The sequence below is a fragment of the Calonectris borealis genome, chromosome 1 (assembly GCF_964195595.1).
Source record: "Calonectris borealis chromosome 1, bCalBor7.hap1.2, whole genome shotgun sequence".
NCBI classification, from domain to species: Eukaryota; Metazoa; Chordata; class Aves; order Procellariiformes; family Procellariidae; genus Calonectris; species Calonectris borealis.
In genome coordinates, this window is record NC_134312.1 from 145,031,934 (window position 1) to 145,049,597 (window position 17,664).

General features: G+C 41.9%; 1 protein-coding gene across 2 annotated transcripts; it reads right to left on the reverse strand.

Moving 5' to 3' along the window:
* RP2 (RP2 activator of ARL3 GTPase) lies at positions 1-17,232 on the reverse strand. 2 transcript variants are annotated; one of them, XM_075134516.1, is made up of 5 exons: positions 17,003-17,232; positions 8,038-8,703; positions 6,326-6,440; positions 5,062-5,147; positions 1-1,801 (listed from the first exon to the last, which is right to left on the reverse strand). In XM_075134516.1, the coding sequence occupies exons 1-5, from the start codon at positions 17,144-17,146 to the stop codon at positions 1,718-1,720; spliced, it is 1,095 nt and encodes a 364-aa protein (XP_074990617.1). In that variant the 5' UTR covers positions 17,147-17,232; the 3' UTR covers positions 1-1,717. The 2 variants fall into 2 exon arrangements, with proteins under 2 accessions (XP_074990617.1, XP_074990626.1); XM_075134525.1 differs by lacking the exons at positions 1-1,801; positions 5,062-5,147 and adding an exon at positions 7,721-7,844 and having other exon boundaries at positions 6,358-6,440.
* Between the last annotated feature and the right edge of the window lie 432 nt (positions 17,233-17,664).

A 17,664-nucleotide genomic window follows, 5' to 3' on the forward strand; every position in this document is an offset into this window, starting at 1 on the left:
AAATAAAAAAACCAAAACATTTCACAAAAGTGACATTTTTCTTAACTTCAGTACACCAACGGTTTAGTGACTTCAGGAGATACTCTTCCTAACTTAATCTATGCATAACTTTAATAAGAGGTCCTAAGGACATATTTTTGATATATAGTTTAAACTAAGGGCAAGCATTTGCCTAGTAGCAACAAAGTGACAGCTCAGAACATCTCTCGGGCATGACAGAATTATGAATTTCAGGAAAGCAGATTCTTTCATGCGCTAATTCTAAAAAATTAGAGAGAGATGTGTTTTTAGCCACCCACTTTGGAGCTCCAGAGCTGTGAATCTGATGAATCAAGACTCATTTTCAGTTAAGATGCACACGATCTTCCCTTTTGACAAATGACTGTAATGAGGAAATTATTGCTTTAGCACCTCAACACAGCCCCAGTGTGTTCAATGGATTGTAAAGGCTACATAAATTGGCAAACCACAATTTTAATTATGAAATTTGGTTTTGTGCGTCTGCATGCACAATCTGTTCAAGCATTACACAGGGCTTGTAAACCTGGACATAAGCTTTAAGTTCATGTAGAAAAACCAGTAAGGATGTAATATGAAAAAAATAGATTAATCCTGTATTTATTATCCATATAGATTTGCATTCTAATATGCATTATATAACAATAAGCATCCTTACTGATCACTATTCAAATGCATCTCCCAAAATGCTAGTAGCACTTCGGTCTGTTTTTAGAATTAATCCAAAATAAACTCTACAGCAATGTGTAGTACTTTACAGCCAAATTTTCAGTACTACTACTGAGTGTAAAACCCTTTTCCTGGGGTCTAGTGAGGAAGAGCTTTTTTAATGCCATCAGAGCCCTTCTCTGACTCCTGGTTGCTGTACGTCCCTTCTAGCAAACAAAAACGGCGCCAGAGACTCATTGGTCCGAGTCCAAGGCAACCTCATGTATATCCCATACATGACTTGGGAATACCGGAGGCAGCTTTATTGCCAGGGACCCTGAGTGAACCTTGGAGCATCTTCAGCAGAGCACTTGTGCTCAGAATTCACCTCAGAGCAGAAGAGTGCTCACTTACCAGAATGCTGTTATGACAACTCTCAGAATAAATGCTGCTGCAAACAACTTCATTCAAAAAAGATGCTGAAGCAGAATAAGCCAGATGTACATTTTATAAGTCACGCACTGCTTCTGAAAGCATGCTATAAGGAGGATTCATTTCATACTAGGCTTTTAGAAAAAGTCAATGACTACAGCTTCCTCCCTGGACCCCAATGAAGACAAATTTGCATGTGGGAAAGTTTTGAACAGCGAGTTTCACATAAATGCACTTTCTAAACAATGTGTCTGAGTTAAAGATAACTGCACCAAATTTGGATCAGCATTGCACTTTTCAAACATGTCTTACTAATAGATGTTGACAAGAAACATTCAAGTGTCAATAGAAGTTTAGAAATCGCTGTAAAAAGTTAGTAGAAAACCTCCATTGTTTCTGGAGTTGGAATATCAGTTTCAAACACAATGCAAGTGGGGAGCTATGCCGTTTACTCAAGTTCAAGAAATATGGTATTAAAACCACCGATAGCTTTATAAAAAGGATATATGAGAAATACAAAAACCAAATGACAAAGCTTCTCAGATACTACCGCAATATTCAAGCCAAGTGACATCCAAGAGCTGAGACAAACCGTATGTGAACACCTTCATGTTAAACTTCACATTCCCATCTGCATGTCAGCAAAGTTGTAGAAATTGTCTACATCTTGAGACGCTGATGCCTTGCTCTCCGATACAAAAACCTGTTTTATTAAACAAGGAAATAGTTATGCATCACTAGTAAAGAAGTTCAAGTAGTCTTTGCTCATTTGGAGCCAGTAATGATTATTTTTATTTTTGCATTTCACAAGAGGCACAACTCTGTTGGTTTCCACTGCGTGTCAGAATAGTCCTAAAATTCTCTCAGCCCTGATGCACCCTTTGTTACCATCACCTGTTCCTAACAGATATGCTAGCTGCAGTAACCCTAGCCTTCCACCGATGGGAATTAAAAGTTTGGGGCTCAATTATTCATGGGTCACAGCTTCAGCTAGTGTCTGTTTAGATGTATTTTGTGTGGTAAAGTCAAACTCTGCCCAGGAGAGGGGGGGAAAACAAACACACAAAAACCTTAGACTACCATTAAGCTTTCCTTTAACAGAAAGGCAGAGTTTGTAAGAAAGATTTCCTTGCACTATATTCCCCTCAAAAAACTTAGTTGCTTCTTCATCAGATGATTTTTTTTTTTTAATAACTTCAATTACATTTGCATTTTGCAAAATTGATCAATGCATGTGGAAGTCCAAGCTCTAGTACAGTCATCTTTGAAAGATTGCAGCAAATCAACTGCAAATGCTTTAGGCAATGCCCAAATAGTTCAGTTAACAGACAAAGTGTTGTGGCTGTTCATCAATCTCAACATGCAAGTGACAGCCTCAATCAAAAACTTGTGTTCTTACTATCTTATATTTTCTATACCTCAAGAGGAAATCATCAATATCTTAGCACGTCAGTGTTGGCACAGCCAACTGAGCTATTCTGAAGTGCACTGGGACTGTAGGAATGGGTTATTCCAGATGACTATGCTCCTACAGTCACCACTTCTCTGCTTCAGCTCAGAATACCACTATGACGGTTCCTTGAATTGGTTTACTTAAACTATGTTTTAAGATTAATATCCTATTGTCCAGTAAATTTCCAATTTAAAAAAAAAATTAAATCATCACAAAGCAAGTAGTTGCCTAAACTGTTGCTTGGATGTATGGTAGACTTCTGTTTGAAGGGACTTGAGAACATCTACTAATTATTTGGCAGTTCTTTGGTGCAACAGCGATTGGTACCACAGTCACAACAGTTGAATACCTTCTTTCAGCATCCTTCGCTACCACGATATTACAATTTACATTTTGCAGAGTATTTTATGAATAAGTGATGAGACAGAGGAACAATACTAGAAAGCACGCCAAAAAAAGTGGAGAAGGTCACACCAGAAAGAATGTCAGGGGTAAAGAGTGTAGACATACCAAGTCCACACAAATAGGAAGTCCGTCTAAGTACATAGCGCAGAGCTCTCCTTGTAACACATTGTTTCCACCAAACAGCTCAAAAAACTCTGGTGGTGCTGTTGCTGAAGAACTTGTCTACCCTTACTAGAGTATTTAGAGCTGTTTATCAGATTTATTTCAGAAACAAAAACCTGGTGAAATTAAGGTTATTAACAGATTAATTTAATCATTTTTAACTGTGGTCTTCAAATGCAGATGTAGCCACCTGCTTAAAAGCAGATTAATCTCCTGCAAAGTCTTACAGGATACATATCTTCCTAAGAGATTTTGTCATTGTTTCTTGATCAAGGATACCTATAATTCTTTCTGAGCACTATTAACAACTCTGAAACATGATAAGGGCAGCCAACAATGAGCTGAAACCATTTTATTGAGCATTCCTGAACGTTCTGGTAGTAATAAGTCTGAAGTTTGTTACTCCCTAAATTACTTCTAAATTATGTCCCAAGAAAGAAATACATTTTCTAAAAAATATATATTCGTGATATTCAATTACCTAGGGACCCATGCACAAACTCAGTGTTTATCAGAAGTTTTGGAGTTACATTTTATCAAAATATATACTTCTCAGGAAGCCCGAAGTTCTGCTTCTTAATTCAGTGCAGCAAGTATTTAATAAGTGAGGTAGATTTTACTATAGAACCAGGTTGTAAACCGAAGTTTTAAATCCAGATGCAGTAAGTAATTTCACATTTGGAACTGAACCCAAACACTACAGATCACCTTCAAGAACAATGATTACTTTACAGCATGAAGTGCACAGCCTGAGGTTTCTGGACGCATCTCAGATCAGGGCATTCATAGTGTTGTAATAACAAACACTAGTGTTTTTCGTGAGGAAAATATAAAATTTTATTTGTTCTAATAATTAATACCAACTCAGTCTTTGAATAGAGAAAGAGATCTAGAATAACCCGTGAATTACCTACCCAGTATCAGCTTTGTTCTGTATGAAAAAAATATGCTAACCACACTAAAAAAAGCCACTGTAAGCTCCTGCTTAAAAAGGTCATATTTATGGTAAAATTTGCAGCGATGACTTTTGGGTCACAAGAAAGATCAGTAATATCACAACACTGCCCAGACTGTAGTTATAGCATTCTCCAGACTCAGAGAGCCAAATTAAGGCCCGCTACACATCCGGTTTTTGCTGGTGCAACAGCAAACAACAAATAAAGCAAACATTAGCTGCATTTGAGATGACTTATTACAAGATGACTGTTTTCCAGAAACTGGGCAGTCTAGTTCCGAGTAACTGTTTCGAAAGGAACTGAAAGACAGCAAGGAGCTGTACGGACACTATGTCTCAAAGACATCTTCTTTGAACAGCTGCTTGAAAGCAAAGGGTTTGTCACTTTCTCGTTATCAGGAGTGCTCTAATTGTTTCCAGAAACTTTCTCAAAACCATTGCCATTCAGAGAAATGGGGACAGCAAGCAAAGAGGAGGTGTGGTGTAAAGAAGCTACAGCAAAACAAGCTGATAGAAGAAAAAATGAAAAATGCCTTTGAAGGAAGGCATTCTGCAATATCCTACACAGCAGAAGTAAACCTTGGAAAAAGTTGAAATCCCATCATATTATCTTTGTCAGGGTTTAATAGACTAGGACATCACAAAGCAGACTTCAGTATAAAACTTGGAGCAGAGCTTTCCCCTACTATATTTAAAGAACTTGTTTTTACTATTATGTGAAATAACAGTTTTAAGTGGAAATAATCTATTATTCAATGGATATGGGGATTTAGTACTCTCTTTCCTAGGGCAATTTTTCTTGTCTCCAACAAGCAACTTGAGTTTTGAGTACAAAAAACCAAAATATTCAACAAAAAAATAGGATATTCAGATTTCGCTGTTCAGAAACCTAAAGAGATCGTGCAGTATATCAACGCTACAGCTTGACCATGAAGTAACCTAGACATTCTGTAACATTTTCTGCCAATAAAGCAATACACTAGCTTACCTTGGTCCCACTAAAAACATCATTTATAGTGCTTTGACATCCTTCCACAGCACCATCTCCATTGAACTCCAAAGCAACCACTGGACCTAGAAGATAGTTTCATCTAGAATCAATACTACTTTTAAACTTGGCATTGAAACAGTAGATTTCTCAACCCATAGGGAATCGTGAGGCTTGCAAGAAGCATTTTATGTTTTTTGCTTGAGCAGCCATAATGTAGGATAAAGAATTAAAAACACTTAACCATAGCTTCAAAGTACAGTGTTATCTAAGAAGAAAATATCTGCAATTCCATGCTCAGTTTTGCAGAGACTCTGGCAGGACGCCAGTTTTACTTCTTGAAAGGCAGCAATGGCACAAAAACGCTAAGGAGCGCAGGGAGGGCATCATAGAAGTGAGTCAGACTATACTGCTCAAATAGTGAGCCATTTCACAGACAGCTGGAGTAGGACTGAGTCATTCAGGCATTTTTGCCTCAGTCCCAAGATAGCAAACTGCCCGATTTTTAGACTTGTTCTCACCCACTATTTGCAGATCCCCTTTCTCTGGTTTCGTTCTGAACACATTATTTCTTCCCACACGGGTGCAAAATAGCCCTTAAACTAGACTGTCATCTGATAAGTGCAATAACTTTTGCCCTATTCTTGCAATGAGCATCACAGACCTCTTATGTTACTATGAAAAAAACTGCATGTTGCTACTAAGTTTGGGAGCGTGTATTGAGCTTTAGCATATAACAGATGGCAAGATGTCAGTACTTCTGCAGGAAGAGACAAAAACCAATTACAGTCAGATCAATAAAAAGGCTTTTGAAATACTCTGACAGTACACCAGTTATAAACAGAAATTTAACACTTGCCTGCTTTATACACATCTATACTGACTTGCTTAAATATATATACAGAAACACTGAACATCTAGGTGGTTGAGCAGCAACGGTGATAAGTTAGAAATAGACTAAAAGCACGAGCTTCTTCTGACCACCCCAGACAGATCTGCACGTGCCACTGCTCCTGAGCTATGCAGTTGGACCACTAGAGGGGGGGCAGAGCCACAAAATACATGTGGAATAGCTCATTTCTGATGCCTTCAGGAGTTTTGGCTGGTTTAGGGCCTGATTGAGGCTTCCAAAACTCATCTCAACTGGCTTTACACTATGCCCTTGAAACACAAATTTCTCCTTCATTTCTCTTTGTTCTCCAGAACTCTCTAGTGATCGCTAGGTTTCTATATCAAGAAGAGAAAGAAAACAACACAAACTCACCCTTTTCAAGCAGTGGAATGAATTCTGATGCACACTGCTGGAAAACTCTCTGAGCATCCTCTGCCTTCATTGAGACTTCTTTAGTCTGTACCAGCTGAAAGCCTTTGCCAGTCATCTGTTAACAGAGAAAGGATTCATGCTAAAAATGCTTCTAAGGCAGAGAGTTCAGCTCGAGTATCCAGATTACACTGGAATAAACCTATTTTCCCCATAGACATTAAGCCACAGAGCAAAGGGACCCTTTTTGTTCTTTTCGAAGACCATTTGCTTTTTCTACATCTCTGTTTATTTTTATTCCATTCATCCAGATTTTCTCCTCTGCCCTAGTGCACCTAGAGGAGTAAATGTGAACATTTTTGTTTTATATTATGGCCCAGGGTTGTGGCTTTTTCCCCACAATCCCTCACAAGCTGAAACTAATGGGAGTTAAAAGCATTCAACATCTGGAGTCAAGCAGTTAGTTCTCATTAGTCTGCAATAGTTCAGTCAAGCGTTAGCTCAAACTCATCTATCCACTGCTGAAGTTTTCCATTTTGGAAGAAAAAAAAGTTACAAACTTTCGAACACACACAGCTTTTTTTACTTCAAATCTAATCTTCAAATCTAAAAGCATGTGGAGAAGGAGCAACTCTATTTGTACTTCCAAAGCATCCATTAATCTACAGAGCAGTAAGATTTCCACAGAATCTCACTAACTAGTCTTTTAGCATCTTCTTAACTCTAATTTCTAGAGAACTACTAACACAGGAGAACACATTTATTATCCTCTTTACTGTAGCTATTCCTTCTGCAGAAAAAAACCAACCTGCAAGTATCATTATCTCCCTTCACTCAAGTAGCTATTAGTAACTCAGTTCCATAAAAATTCAACTGGGCTGTAGTGGGGCATGGGAATTTCCTATAGCTTGCTTTCTTTGCAGTTAAAAACCCAAGGGAAGGAGCTCCATTTGTTGATCATACAACACTGGGATCAGCAGCTTTTGCAGATACCTCTTCTCAGAAGCTGTAGCTCATGGTTACTGGCTCTGCTCTGTCATCCCTGGCACTCCAGGGTGCTAAAAGCAGCCAGCCACTCCCAGATTTTAGCCCCAGGAAAGCCCAAACTCAGCCAAGCTTGGGAGCTGCTGCCTCACGGGGGCAGGGGGGGGAAGAGACAGCACCAGCTATTTAAGTAATCGAAGACAGCTGACCAGCCATGACAAACACTCACTGCCTCTTCCAGAAAAAAATTCCAATACTGGGTGGCAGGGGGGATACAATTTAACATGTTATTTTTTTAAAGTCTCTGTTAGTACTGGAGAAACTTTCAGGGCAGACTGTTAGCTGTGACTTTCAGGGCAAAAGCTAACAAGTTAATTGGCTATATCCTTTTCACAAGCATTGCCAATCACTTACTCCACATTTGGCCAAGTTCATCAAATCAACTATGCATTTTCTTCAGAACATAGCTTTGGTGTGCCGCGGTGGAAAAGTACACTGGAACTATTAGAGGATAGATGTGCCAGTCACAGGATGTCAGCTGTAAAACAACTGTCTGATCAGATGAGCTCCAGTCTCTTACCTTGCTTTAAAGTTTTAAACAGTGCAGTTGCTCGGTATGGTTAGTAGACAAGCAGAGCCTCTGCGTTCTCCCTTCAGGGAGCACCAAAGGCTATCCAGAGGAAAGTCCAATTAGAAATTCAAAAAGCTGAATGCAGACAAAGGTTGCTTACCTCATCAATTAACTTCCTGGCGTTTGCAGTTGTGTAGTCACCAGCAAAAAACACGGCCAAACACGATTCATCGCTGCTTTTCTGTCTCCGCCCTCGAGTTATTGGTATTATGCTTCTCGTAGCATCAGTAGATATTCTGACAGCTTTCAGCTCCTCAGAGCTGGGCAGAGGAACATAATCTTGGACTACAGCATTCTCAGGCAAAAGGCCCCAATTATTTTCTCCTGACACAGGGGTAAAGTCATGGATGTTGCTCCATGTGTTATTGAAGATACTTAGTCCAGCATCTTTAAATTGTAAAGCAAGCTCAGGATAATAGTACTGGAAACACCCAAATTTCATACCTGTGGAGGACTCAATAATGGGCTGGGTGGCACAGCACAAGAACACCTCCAGCTTTCTGCAGTCCCGAGTGCGAAACTGTTGGCAGGCCACTACGCATTTACAATCTTTGCAGTCACGGAAAAACACGCTGCCTTTTATTGGTCCTAAAAAGATTTGGCAGTTTACACAGTCATCAATAGTGATTGTAGCAGAATGGTCAAATATGTAGATACTACAGTTCTCACAGTCCTGAATGACGAACTGTTGCCCTGCTACTTTTCCAGGCAGTCGACCCACAGTTTCGTCTTTAAGTCCAGAAAAAGTGTAATCTTTGGGGTCAATCTGAAGGAGGAAGAAAAAAAAAAAGAAAGAACGTGAAAGTCTTTACATACAAAGAATATTATAATGCTAAATGTCAACTGACTTTAATTAATTGAGGTAGCACTGAATTGTACAGAATAACCTGCAGAAAACTCTTCAGAGAGTGATGAAAGATCAGAAGAACTCTTTTAGCTAAACTACTGGAATGCAGTATTGAGGTACAACAAAGAATTGAAACTACACTTCTGAGATGCTCCAAGAAAAAAAAGCTAACTCAGTTTGTCCTCTAATAAAGAAAGGGGGCAAGAGGAGCTAGTTTTCCTTGTGGACTCTAAACTGTTTCAACACGGGTGATGGTCCTGGGTATTACTGTAATAACTGCAATAAATGAATTGGCCAACATACTTAAAAACATAAAGCTAGAGATACACAGTATTTCCTTTTCAAGTAGCTTTCTTGGTCATATTTTACCACACCTCAACACGTTGCAAGGAAACCCTGCTGCTTTCAAGCAGTATTGCCTTTATTACATTTGCCAACTACAAAGAGCTTGCTTATCTGTGCCACAGCATTATCTTGTGCTAACAACAGCTACGTGATTGTTTTAGCTACGACCAACAAGCAAACATTGGCAGTGCTGGTGCAGGGGGCACGTTTACAGACCTCTCCTCCTCCATGCTCCAGCATCCCCCCGCCGGGGAGAGAGACTTGAGATAGGCTGTGGTTTTCCCTGGGACTTTCCGTTGGGGAGCAGAGGCTGAAGAGCCACACAGCGCCCAGGATGGTATGAGATACAGGTGGACAGCATGAATAATACAGCCGGTGCTGTCATAACACCGAAGGAATCTGAGTTGGGTCATTTCTAGATATACGAGTCAAGACAATTATGCTTCCCAGAGCAAATTCTACTCTGCCCTCTTGTGAAAGCTTATTAAAATAGCACTCAGAAGTATACAAGTACCTGAACTAGTCTAACACAAGACTACTTCACAAACCTGCTATTTGATTACCAGCCCAAGGGCCTTAAAGTTTACTGCACCATAATCAGTGTTAATGTATTACAACAGTTTCTGGATAGCCCAATTTGTAAGAAACTTCTCCTCCTCCTCTTCAGTATTTCAAATATTCGCATAAGATTTAGAGACCAGAAAAAGGCATAAGCCAGGATGGGCTAGTGCCAGACATTCACTAAAGCAGCTCAGCCTAGCTAGCTTTTGTCCAGAACAGCTAATGGAAGCTAAAAGTCTCTACCAACCGATAAAATGTACTCCTTTACAGATAACATATCTGACCTCCGGACAGGAAAGGAGGTTTGCAGCTGATGAATCTTCCAAATAAAATGCAAGTTGAGACAATGAAGATGGCTTCCTAGAAATCTCCCCTCAATCATATTTAATACCACTAGTACACATCCAGGAAAGTTAGCTGGAAGAGTTACCAATAAAATTGAGAGGCTCAAATGATGAGAGACACAGCATGGAGGCTCAGCCACACAGTATGATTAGGATTCAAACCCTCTAAGGTCTTAAATGTCACGTAATGTTACGTATTTGATCCATATATAAGATATTTATACTCATATTCGAGAATATAAGTATCAAAATTGCTTTTGGACATGTCCTTCCCAGGCATCTCCTAGAACATTTATAGATATATATATATGTTGGTTTGGTTTTTTTTTTTAATGACCTTGGGAGACAGGCTTACTGCCTTCACAACAGGGTACAGAGGAACAGTTACTTCTCTTAGAAAGGAGAAGTTCAAAGTTTCCAGAACTTACAGCTTTTTTGAAAGTTGGCACCTAAGCATGTCCTTCTAAATTGCTCTGCTCTAAAAAGCCTCTGAAGCAGCACTGGCTCGTCCTACGCGGTGGCCTTTACAGAGATGTATGAAACTTCAACTTCACCTTGCAATTTTATTTAAGCCTAGGTGAAAAACACTGGTTAGTCAGCTAACTCACAGCTTACAGACAGTTTCAAATGAGAGCACTTGAGAAAGAGCAGTAGTTGAGTTTAATAATAAAAAAGTCAGCTTATTACCAGATTCAGGACCTCAACTTTATTTCCCTTGACGTGAATTAACAGTTCTCCACTGACACAACTCTTACTTCTCAGCTTGTTCACCACACCAGGGAATTCACCAATTTTGTTTAATTTTGCTTTGCAGTTTTCCTTTTAAAGACCAAGAGCATTTACTGACTAACACTGCCGTACAGACTGGAGGGACTGAATGAAATAGATTTAACACTCTCTCCCCCCACTGGGTCATGGCCCCAGCAAGGAGGGTGTAACCCAAGAGACTGTAGCAGATCTGAATGTTTCACCTCCCCTAGGTAAAAAAAAGCCAGAGAAAGGAGCGTGAAGGCAGAACTACGATTTTGAGGATGCATCCAATGGCTGCTAACATGCTCATCGCGAAGTTTCATGCTTACCAGCTCTGAAGTCTGCAGCTATCATCAACGAGTTCATATTAAATCACTGCGTCCACCTTCCTTCCCCTGACAGTCAGCACTAACTGCTTCTTAAGCTCTGTCTCGACAACATAGCAAAAAAGCAGGCTAGGAAAACCAAATGCAACAGAAGGCGGCAACATCTGCATACAACCATAACCAGGGCTATGTAGACTTCTCTTCCTGTTCATCTGGTGCAACTTTTGCTGTAAAATCTTAAGAATGTGGCAAGTCAACAAAAATTAACTGTTTGATAACTCATCTATTTATCCTTTGCATTTGAATAAAGCTTCAAAGAACTTTGTCCAAATCCATCCATCTCACCCAGACAGATGCTTTACTCTCCATCTCCTAATACATTTTTAAATGTCTTTTTCCCTAGGCTGGTATAAGTCCAAATGATGACAGTATTTGTAGAGGCAACTTTTAATGCTTTCAGCAGAATTTAAAGAGTTTTTGGAGTAGATACGAGTTGTGCATTAACAGATACAGGCTGAAACCTTCTAACAGAAGTGGTACGTGCAGGTTCAGGAATTACTCCATAGAGTGACTCAAAATAACCAGATGTGATGATGAAAAAGTAATCCCTGCTTACACAATATTCTTCCCCCTCAAAAGAGGTACAGAAGTCTCATCTTCGGTTATCAGCGATGACATTGGTGATAAGGTAGTTACAAAGAACTGGAGGACAAATTGTAAGGAGCAGGGATTTTAAAGAACAAAGAAAGGAGAAAACTGAAGGCAAACAGAAGTCTGCCATGGTTGCTTTAAACCAGGCAAGTTCTGCTAGGAACTAGCAGAAAGTTAGTTCTAAACTAGGAAGTTCTGCTGCAACAAGTACAAGGTGTATTAAGCAGCTTTCCTTCCTGCAAACACTTGTCTTGCAAGAAGGTCAGAGGCCAGAAGTGAAGGCTGCAGATGACGTACATCTCTTCAGCCACCATTATCCAGTTCACAGGCACCAAGGCTAGGCAGCTCCCATTTGGAAGATGACTTACAAGTACTAGACCCTCACAGTTTTTAGTGGTAACTGTGCCTAGAACCACTAAGAATCCCAACAGCTTCTTAAACTCTTTCTGGCATGAGTTCATGTCTTAATGAGACTTTTTCACTGGGTCCATTAGAAAAGGAGTTTTAGTCAGCAATGATATGCCACCACAAATATGAGAAGGTACTGCTGTTCTTAATGGATTACAGTTCTCCCCTAGTTACGTGGGTCTAGCCTGCTAAGCAAACAATAATTTGTAAAGTCTTTCTAAACCACTTACACTAAGGTCTTCTCTTTTAAATATCATTCTCAAAAAATCATTCCCTACCTCTCTAAATCACAACAGATGGTGGTTCAGCTATGGACTTATATACAGTTGATGACATACAAGAGTTGGCTGCTGATCCAGTGACATTAAAAGCTGCAGCTATAGGGTAGGCACACAAACTTAAGAGGCTTTACATGCTATTTTTGTCAGTAGGGGAATTAACAGAAAGGAAATAAGCAAGAAAAGTGCATTCCCAGGCCTAGACACTTCTGCATATTCATACTTGCATGGGATTGGTGCCCCGAAGCACTGAGTTGCAACATCCTCTGGAGACTGTTTGTTAAGTTACTCACCTCTGCCAGTTTTCTAGATTCTTAGGCAACAAGAACAGGTGGAAAGAGGGACAACATTTACAGGTTCCAGTCACTAGCATACAATTTTTCATCTTGGAGCATCTCCTGTGCACCTTGACTTTAAATGTGGCCAATTCAACAGTCTGAATGCACATTTCCTTCTATTCTTTGTAATCTTCCCCCTCTTCCAGAGTACCCGTAATAGCATAAAATGGTCATTCTCATACTTTTCTGAGCAACAAACCATTGCCAAATACTGCAGATAGGAGAAGAGGAAGAAGAAGTAGCTACTACACGCCTATATCTGACTTAACTGGAAATATTGTTTTATATGAACCTGCTGACTGTTTCTTAGTTGATAGACTACGTTTTGAGAAATACAGCAGTAGTTCTTCTGGTGCACTGGGAAGTGTAAGGGAGATGCACTAGATTTAAGGACAAAATATTTCACTGCCTAGTTAGAAAAAAAAAAAAGAAAAAAAAAGATGAAAGTGATTTTATTTATATTCCAAAATAAACTATAAAGTGGCTACATAAACAAGATCTAGAGAGTTCAAGACGTCCACGCCAGCTCAGACCATTCTAGCAGAATCCTCAAACGTAACTAACAAAAGACTATCTATGATTTACCTAGAAAGTTACACCTCTCAATTTTGGGGTTTTTTTTAACTGTTTGAATACAGTTATCACAGCCCAATATAGCAATGATAGCTGCGTGTTTCCTATCAACTAAAGCAGTTGCTGACATAAACAAACTGACATAAAACAAAACCTTACTTGTTCCTTCTAAAAGGAAAAATCATCTGGGAAGGAAAGTCCCTGAAGCTTTAAATGCCATTGCAATCGTAATTAATCTAATCCTACTTCTTTAAACATGAGACAACAGCAAAAAAAGACGATGCAGATTTTTGTGTTTCTTCTCCTGCCGAGAAAGTATATGGGTATAATTGCCATCACAAGACACAAAACCCCAGTTCCTGTCTATATGTACCCATATTCAGTTACTGCTGTAGTTATCACTCTGGTCATGCATGTAAACAACGTTAGTCACACAGAAGGTAGGAAAGGAAAAGGAAGACCAGGAGCAGAAGTACAATCTTACATTCCAGGTGGAAACCTAGCTGAAGAAGGTGGTGCTCGGCCATCTTCAGCCAAGCTAGCTCCTCTCCCACACTTGGTCAGAAGGGGACTCTCAGGACAGCCCAATGACATCAACACATGACAAGTCCCCAGGATGCGGTGCAGCAATAACAGACTCTGTAATAAACTGTGCTCTACTTACTCTCCTGGACTAAGAATCCCAGAGCAGCAAGAAACTTAACACTCATCCTTTTCCCTTCTGTTTTCAAGATAAGCTAATCCTTTGATTCTTCTATTGCACCATAAGTAATCTTCACACAGTTCTCTGAACCCAAAGGTCAGCAAGCGTTACAGAGATCCCAGCAGACTGATGACGTAATCTAAATTTAATTAATTTTTGCATACCTTAAAAACACAGGCTTCTGTCCTCACTTAAATGAGGTCATGTAGAAAACTGAAAAGGCCCCTCAAATTCATATACCTTCCTGAATTTCAATTCAACTATCAGCATCTTATGTATTTGGAGTTTTCTACCACACAGTCCATTTTCAGGACTATTATACAAGAGTTACATAGTCACTAGGATATTGTCATATTACTCTTTGGCTAGGTCTACACTAGCAGACTGTACGAATACTAATCACCTTTTGCTACCAGAACACAATTAAAATAGACTACACTAATGATGCTGTTCTTCAGAAGCAGAAGAAACAGTTTCGCTGGAGGAACTCCTCAGGTTCAGAGATTCTTCCAGCACAGCTGTCAGCTAGCAGTCACCTCTTTTCACATCCCTAATCAGACAAGCATGCACACAAGCGTGCCTACATATTTCTGCCTACAGTAAGAGTGTCAGCATGGCATTAGTTTACAAGAAGACAGCTGGAGTCTCTGATCTGCAAGACTTATCCACCTGTAAGAATGTACAGAGGATAGCTTACAGGAAGTGTAGACAATTGCCAAATCTGCTTGCAGAACTGCACTATATAACGAAAACTATATCACTGAATAGGAGAGCCTAAAATTAGAAACAACCCCAACCCAAATGGTGCGTCAACACATTAGTAAAAGTAACAGGAAATTAACATCAAAAGACCACTAGTACATCTGTTGACAGAGTTGAGGTTTTCTGGGTTCAGAATACAATTCAAGGCACTTGATGAACAAAAAGGAGTCTTGACGCCACAAGTTTTCCGACTGACTTCAATCTAACTTTGTGTACAAACACAAATTGTGAAATGAATAAGTGCAATGCATGTGATGCATCAGAAATGAGAACGCAATAGACAACAGGATAACGTATCAGAGACAATACTTAAAGCTACTACATTAACACTGACTTAGTATCACTTAATGCAAACTGAAATCAACAAGTTTAGCGCACCAAGGGCTCAGTATTTCTTTACCTGAGACCAGGTGTCTCAGTACTGTTTTCCTGGTTTAATGTACTAAGCATACACGCAAAAGCCCAACGAAAGATAAGGCTGCAAAGACCAAGAGAAATGGGCTTAAACATTAAATAAGCCATTCTTGAGCTGTTAAGTACAAAATTAAGCAGCTAATTTGACAGCTTCTGCAGTTCAATAGCACAACCCAAACTCACTGATTCTTCTGGTTTCTAAGAGTCTTTTATAAAAAAGGAGGAAGTTGTTGTACATGCAATACATTACATGCTTTTTTTTCCTCCACAGAGATAGACTGTTGGTGCTGTAATATCTTCGTCTGTTAGCTTAACCTACTTCCAGCACGTTAACAACAGTCATCCCCTTAGCAACAAGGCTGGCTGTTCTCTGAATCAAGTGTTTCTATGTCCCGACTTTCCTCCTGTTAGTTTTAGAAGTTCACACCACATAAGCAGATGGAGTAAAAAGTCTCATTTAAGTTAAGCTGTAGCTGATGAATTTGCTCCAAGATTAAATCATATGATTTCAAATGCTCATTTAGTAATGTACTTTTGCACAGAACTAAGATTTGTTCTGCTACTCTACAATATGGTTTCGGTACAGCCCTCTCACTGTGAGAATAGTCTCCGTACAAATAATAGGCTGCCATCCTCCCCTTCTGTCTCCAACGCTGCACTGCAAATACCCACTAGAAAGTCAAAGCAACAAGCCCAACACAGATCAATCGTCTTTATCCTCAAGGAACCGATTCCTCCGGGCCACGCGCACGCTCTCTAGCTCATTTCCATCTGAGCTTGACTAAATCTACTTGAAAGACTTAAGGGACACCCTAGAGCACCTAGCCAAATTTAAAAAACAAGCAAGCTAAGCATTCAAATAAGTTCACGGATTTTCTTTTCTGTACTTGTAAAATATGGCCTAAAGGTTTGGGGATTTTATTTGTTAAAACCACATCAATTAAGTTTATGGCCTGCCCCATTTTCTCCTTCCCCCACCCAAAGGCAGCTGGAGAGGAGGGGAGACCTAGCAGGGCTATGATGTCATGATGTATTTAGGAAGTGAAACTTGAAACGAGGGTGGGAAGAAATATATTTAATCCAGCCTTCCTGCCTGAGTCTTCGTGATTGCCTTCAACAGGTCAGGAAACAGCACGGAGAAGGATCTGTCACTTCAGGGACTGATAGGCTAGTTCTAGTGCCTCTAGCTTTAAAAAAAGAAACCCACCCAAAAAAACACAACCTAAACAAAAAACCCTAACAACCCAAACAGCCAAGCAGGAAGAATAATTATTATTGACACGTTTTATGCCTCCACTGAAATGCCAGCTGGGGGGAGTGCAGCTGCCCAGGAACTGCCGTTCCGTTGCCCCGCTCAGGTGAAGCGGGCGCCCGCGGCACTCCAGGCTGGGTCAGAAATCCCGACGGCAGGCAGACATAAGCTCACCACCCGCGGGGACTGTCACAGCCAAGCTGACGGCCACCGCCTGCCGGCAGCCGCAGCGCCATTTATTTATTTTTTAAACAAACGCACTGAACTGCACGGACCGAGCCTTGACAGCGGTACCGAGGGAGGCGAGCTCCCTGCCGGGAACCGCCCCCCGCCACCCCCGTGGCCAGCAGCCGCCGCCCGGCGCAGGGGCCCTGCCACGGCTACAGCCCCGCAAATGCCGGGCGGCAGAAGAGGGCGAGGCGCTGCCCGCCAAGACAGCCGATACCCCCGCCCAGCCCCAGCCCGCCCCGGCGGCGGCTGCCGGCGGCCGGGGGGGAACGGCCGGGCCGGTACCTTGGCTCGCTGGTCCCAGCTGTACTGCGGTGCCTTCTCCTCACCGGCCGCCGCGTCTTGGCCGGCTCCCGCCGCCGCCGCTGCCGCCTGCTGCTGCTGGCCGCCCTGGGCCGGCTTCCTGCGGCGGGAGAAGAAGCAGCCCATGGCTCCGCCGCCGCCGCCCGGCCAGCCCGCGGGGAGAGGCTGGGAGCGCGCGCCAGCGCAGCGCCTCGCCGCCCCGCCCCGCCCGCTTCCGGTTTCTCCCTGTCTCCCGTAGCGACCGCGACACTTTCCCCCCCTCCGTTCCGCCTCTCCCGTCCCGTCCCGCCCCGCCCCGCCCGGCTCCAACCGTCACCGGGCGGCCCGGGAAGGCGCCGGCGGGCGGGACGGGGCCGTGTCTGACAGGGGGAGAGGCCCAGCTGGAGGCTGGAGGGGAGGCAGCGCACCCCCACGGCTGAGGGGACCGGGGAGAGCGGGAAAATGCCGTTTTTCAGTGACTGCCATCGCCCCCCCCCCGCCCCGGTGAGGGTGCCCCCACATCCGCCTCGCAGGAGCAGGCCCCGGGCTGCTCCGGCACCGGGCGCGACCCCTCCGCAGCGGGTCGGAGGACACGGTAACGGCTGGCGCACCACCCCGCCGGTGGGAACCCCTGTCCCGCCTGAAGCCGTACGCGCGTTCCGCTG

Bases quoted from the DNA above. Each gene is read 5' to 3' on its own strand.
- RP2 (XM_075134516.1), bottom strand. From the start codon at position 17,146: ATGGGCTGCTTCTTCTCCCGCCGCAGGAAGCCGGCCCAGGGCGGCCAG. The intron at 6,441-8,037 runs GTAAGCAACCTT...CTCTGTTAACAG, and splicing joins CCAGGAAGTTAATTGATGAG to ATGACTGGCAAAGGCTTTCA. The intron at 1,802-5,061 runs GTAAGCTAGTGT...TTAATAAAACAG, and splicing joins ATGTTTTTAGTGGGACCAAG to GTTTTTGTATCGGAGAGCAA.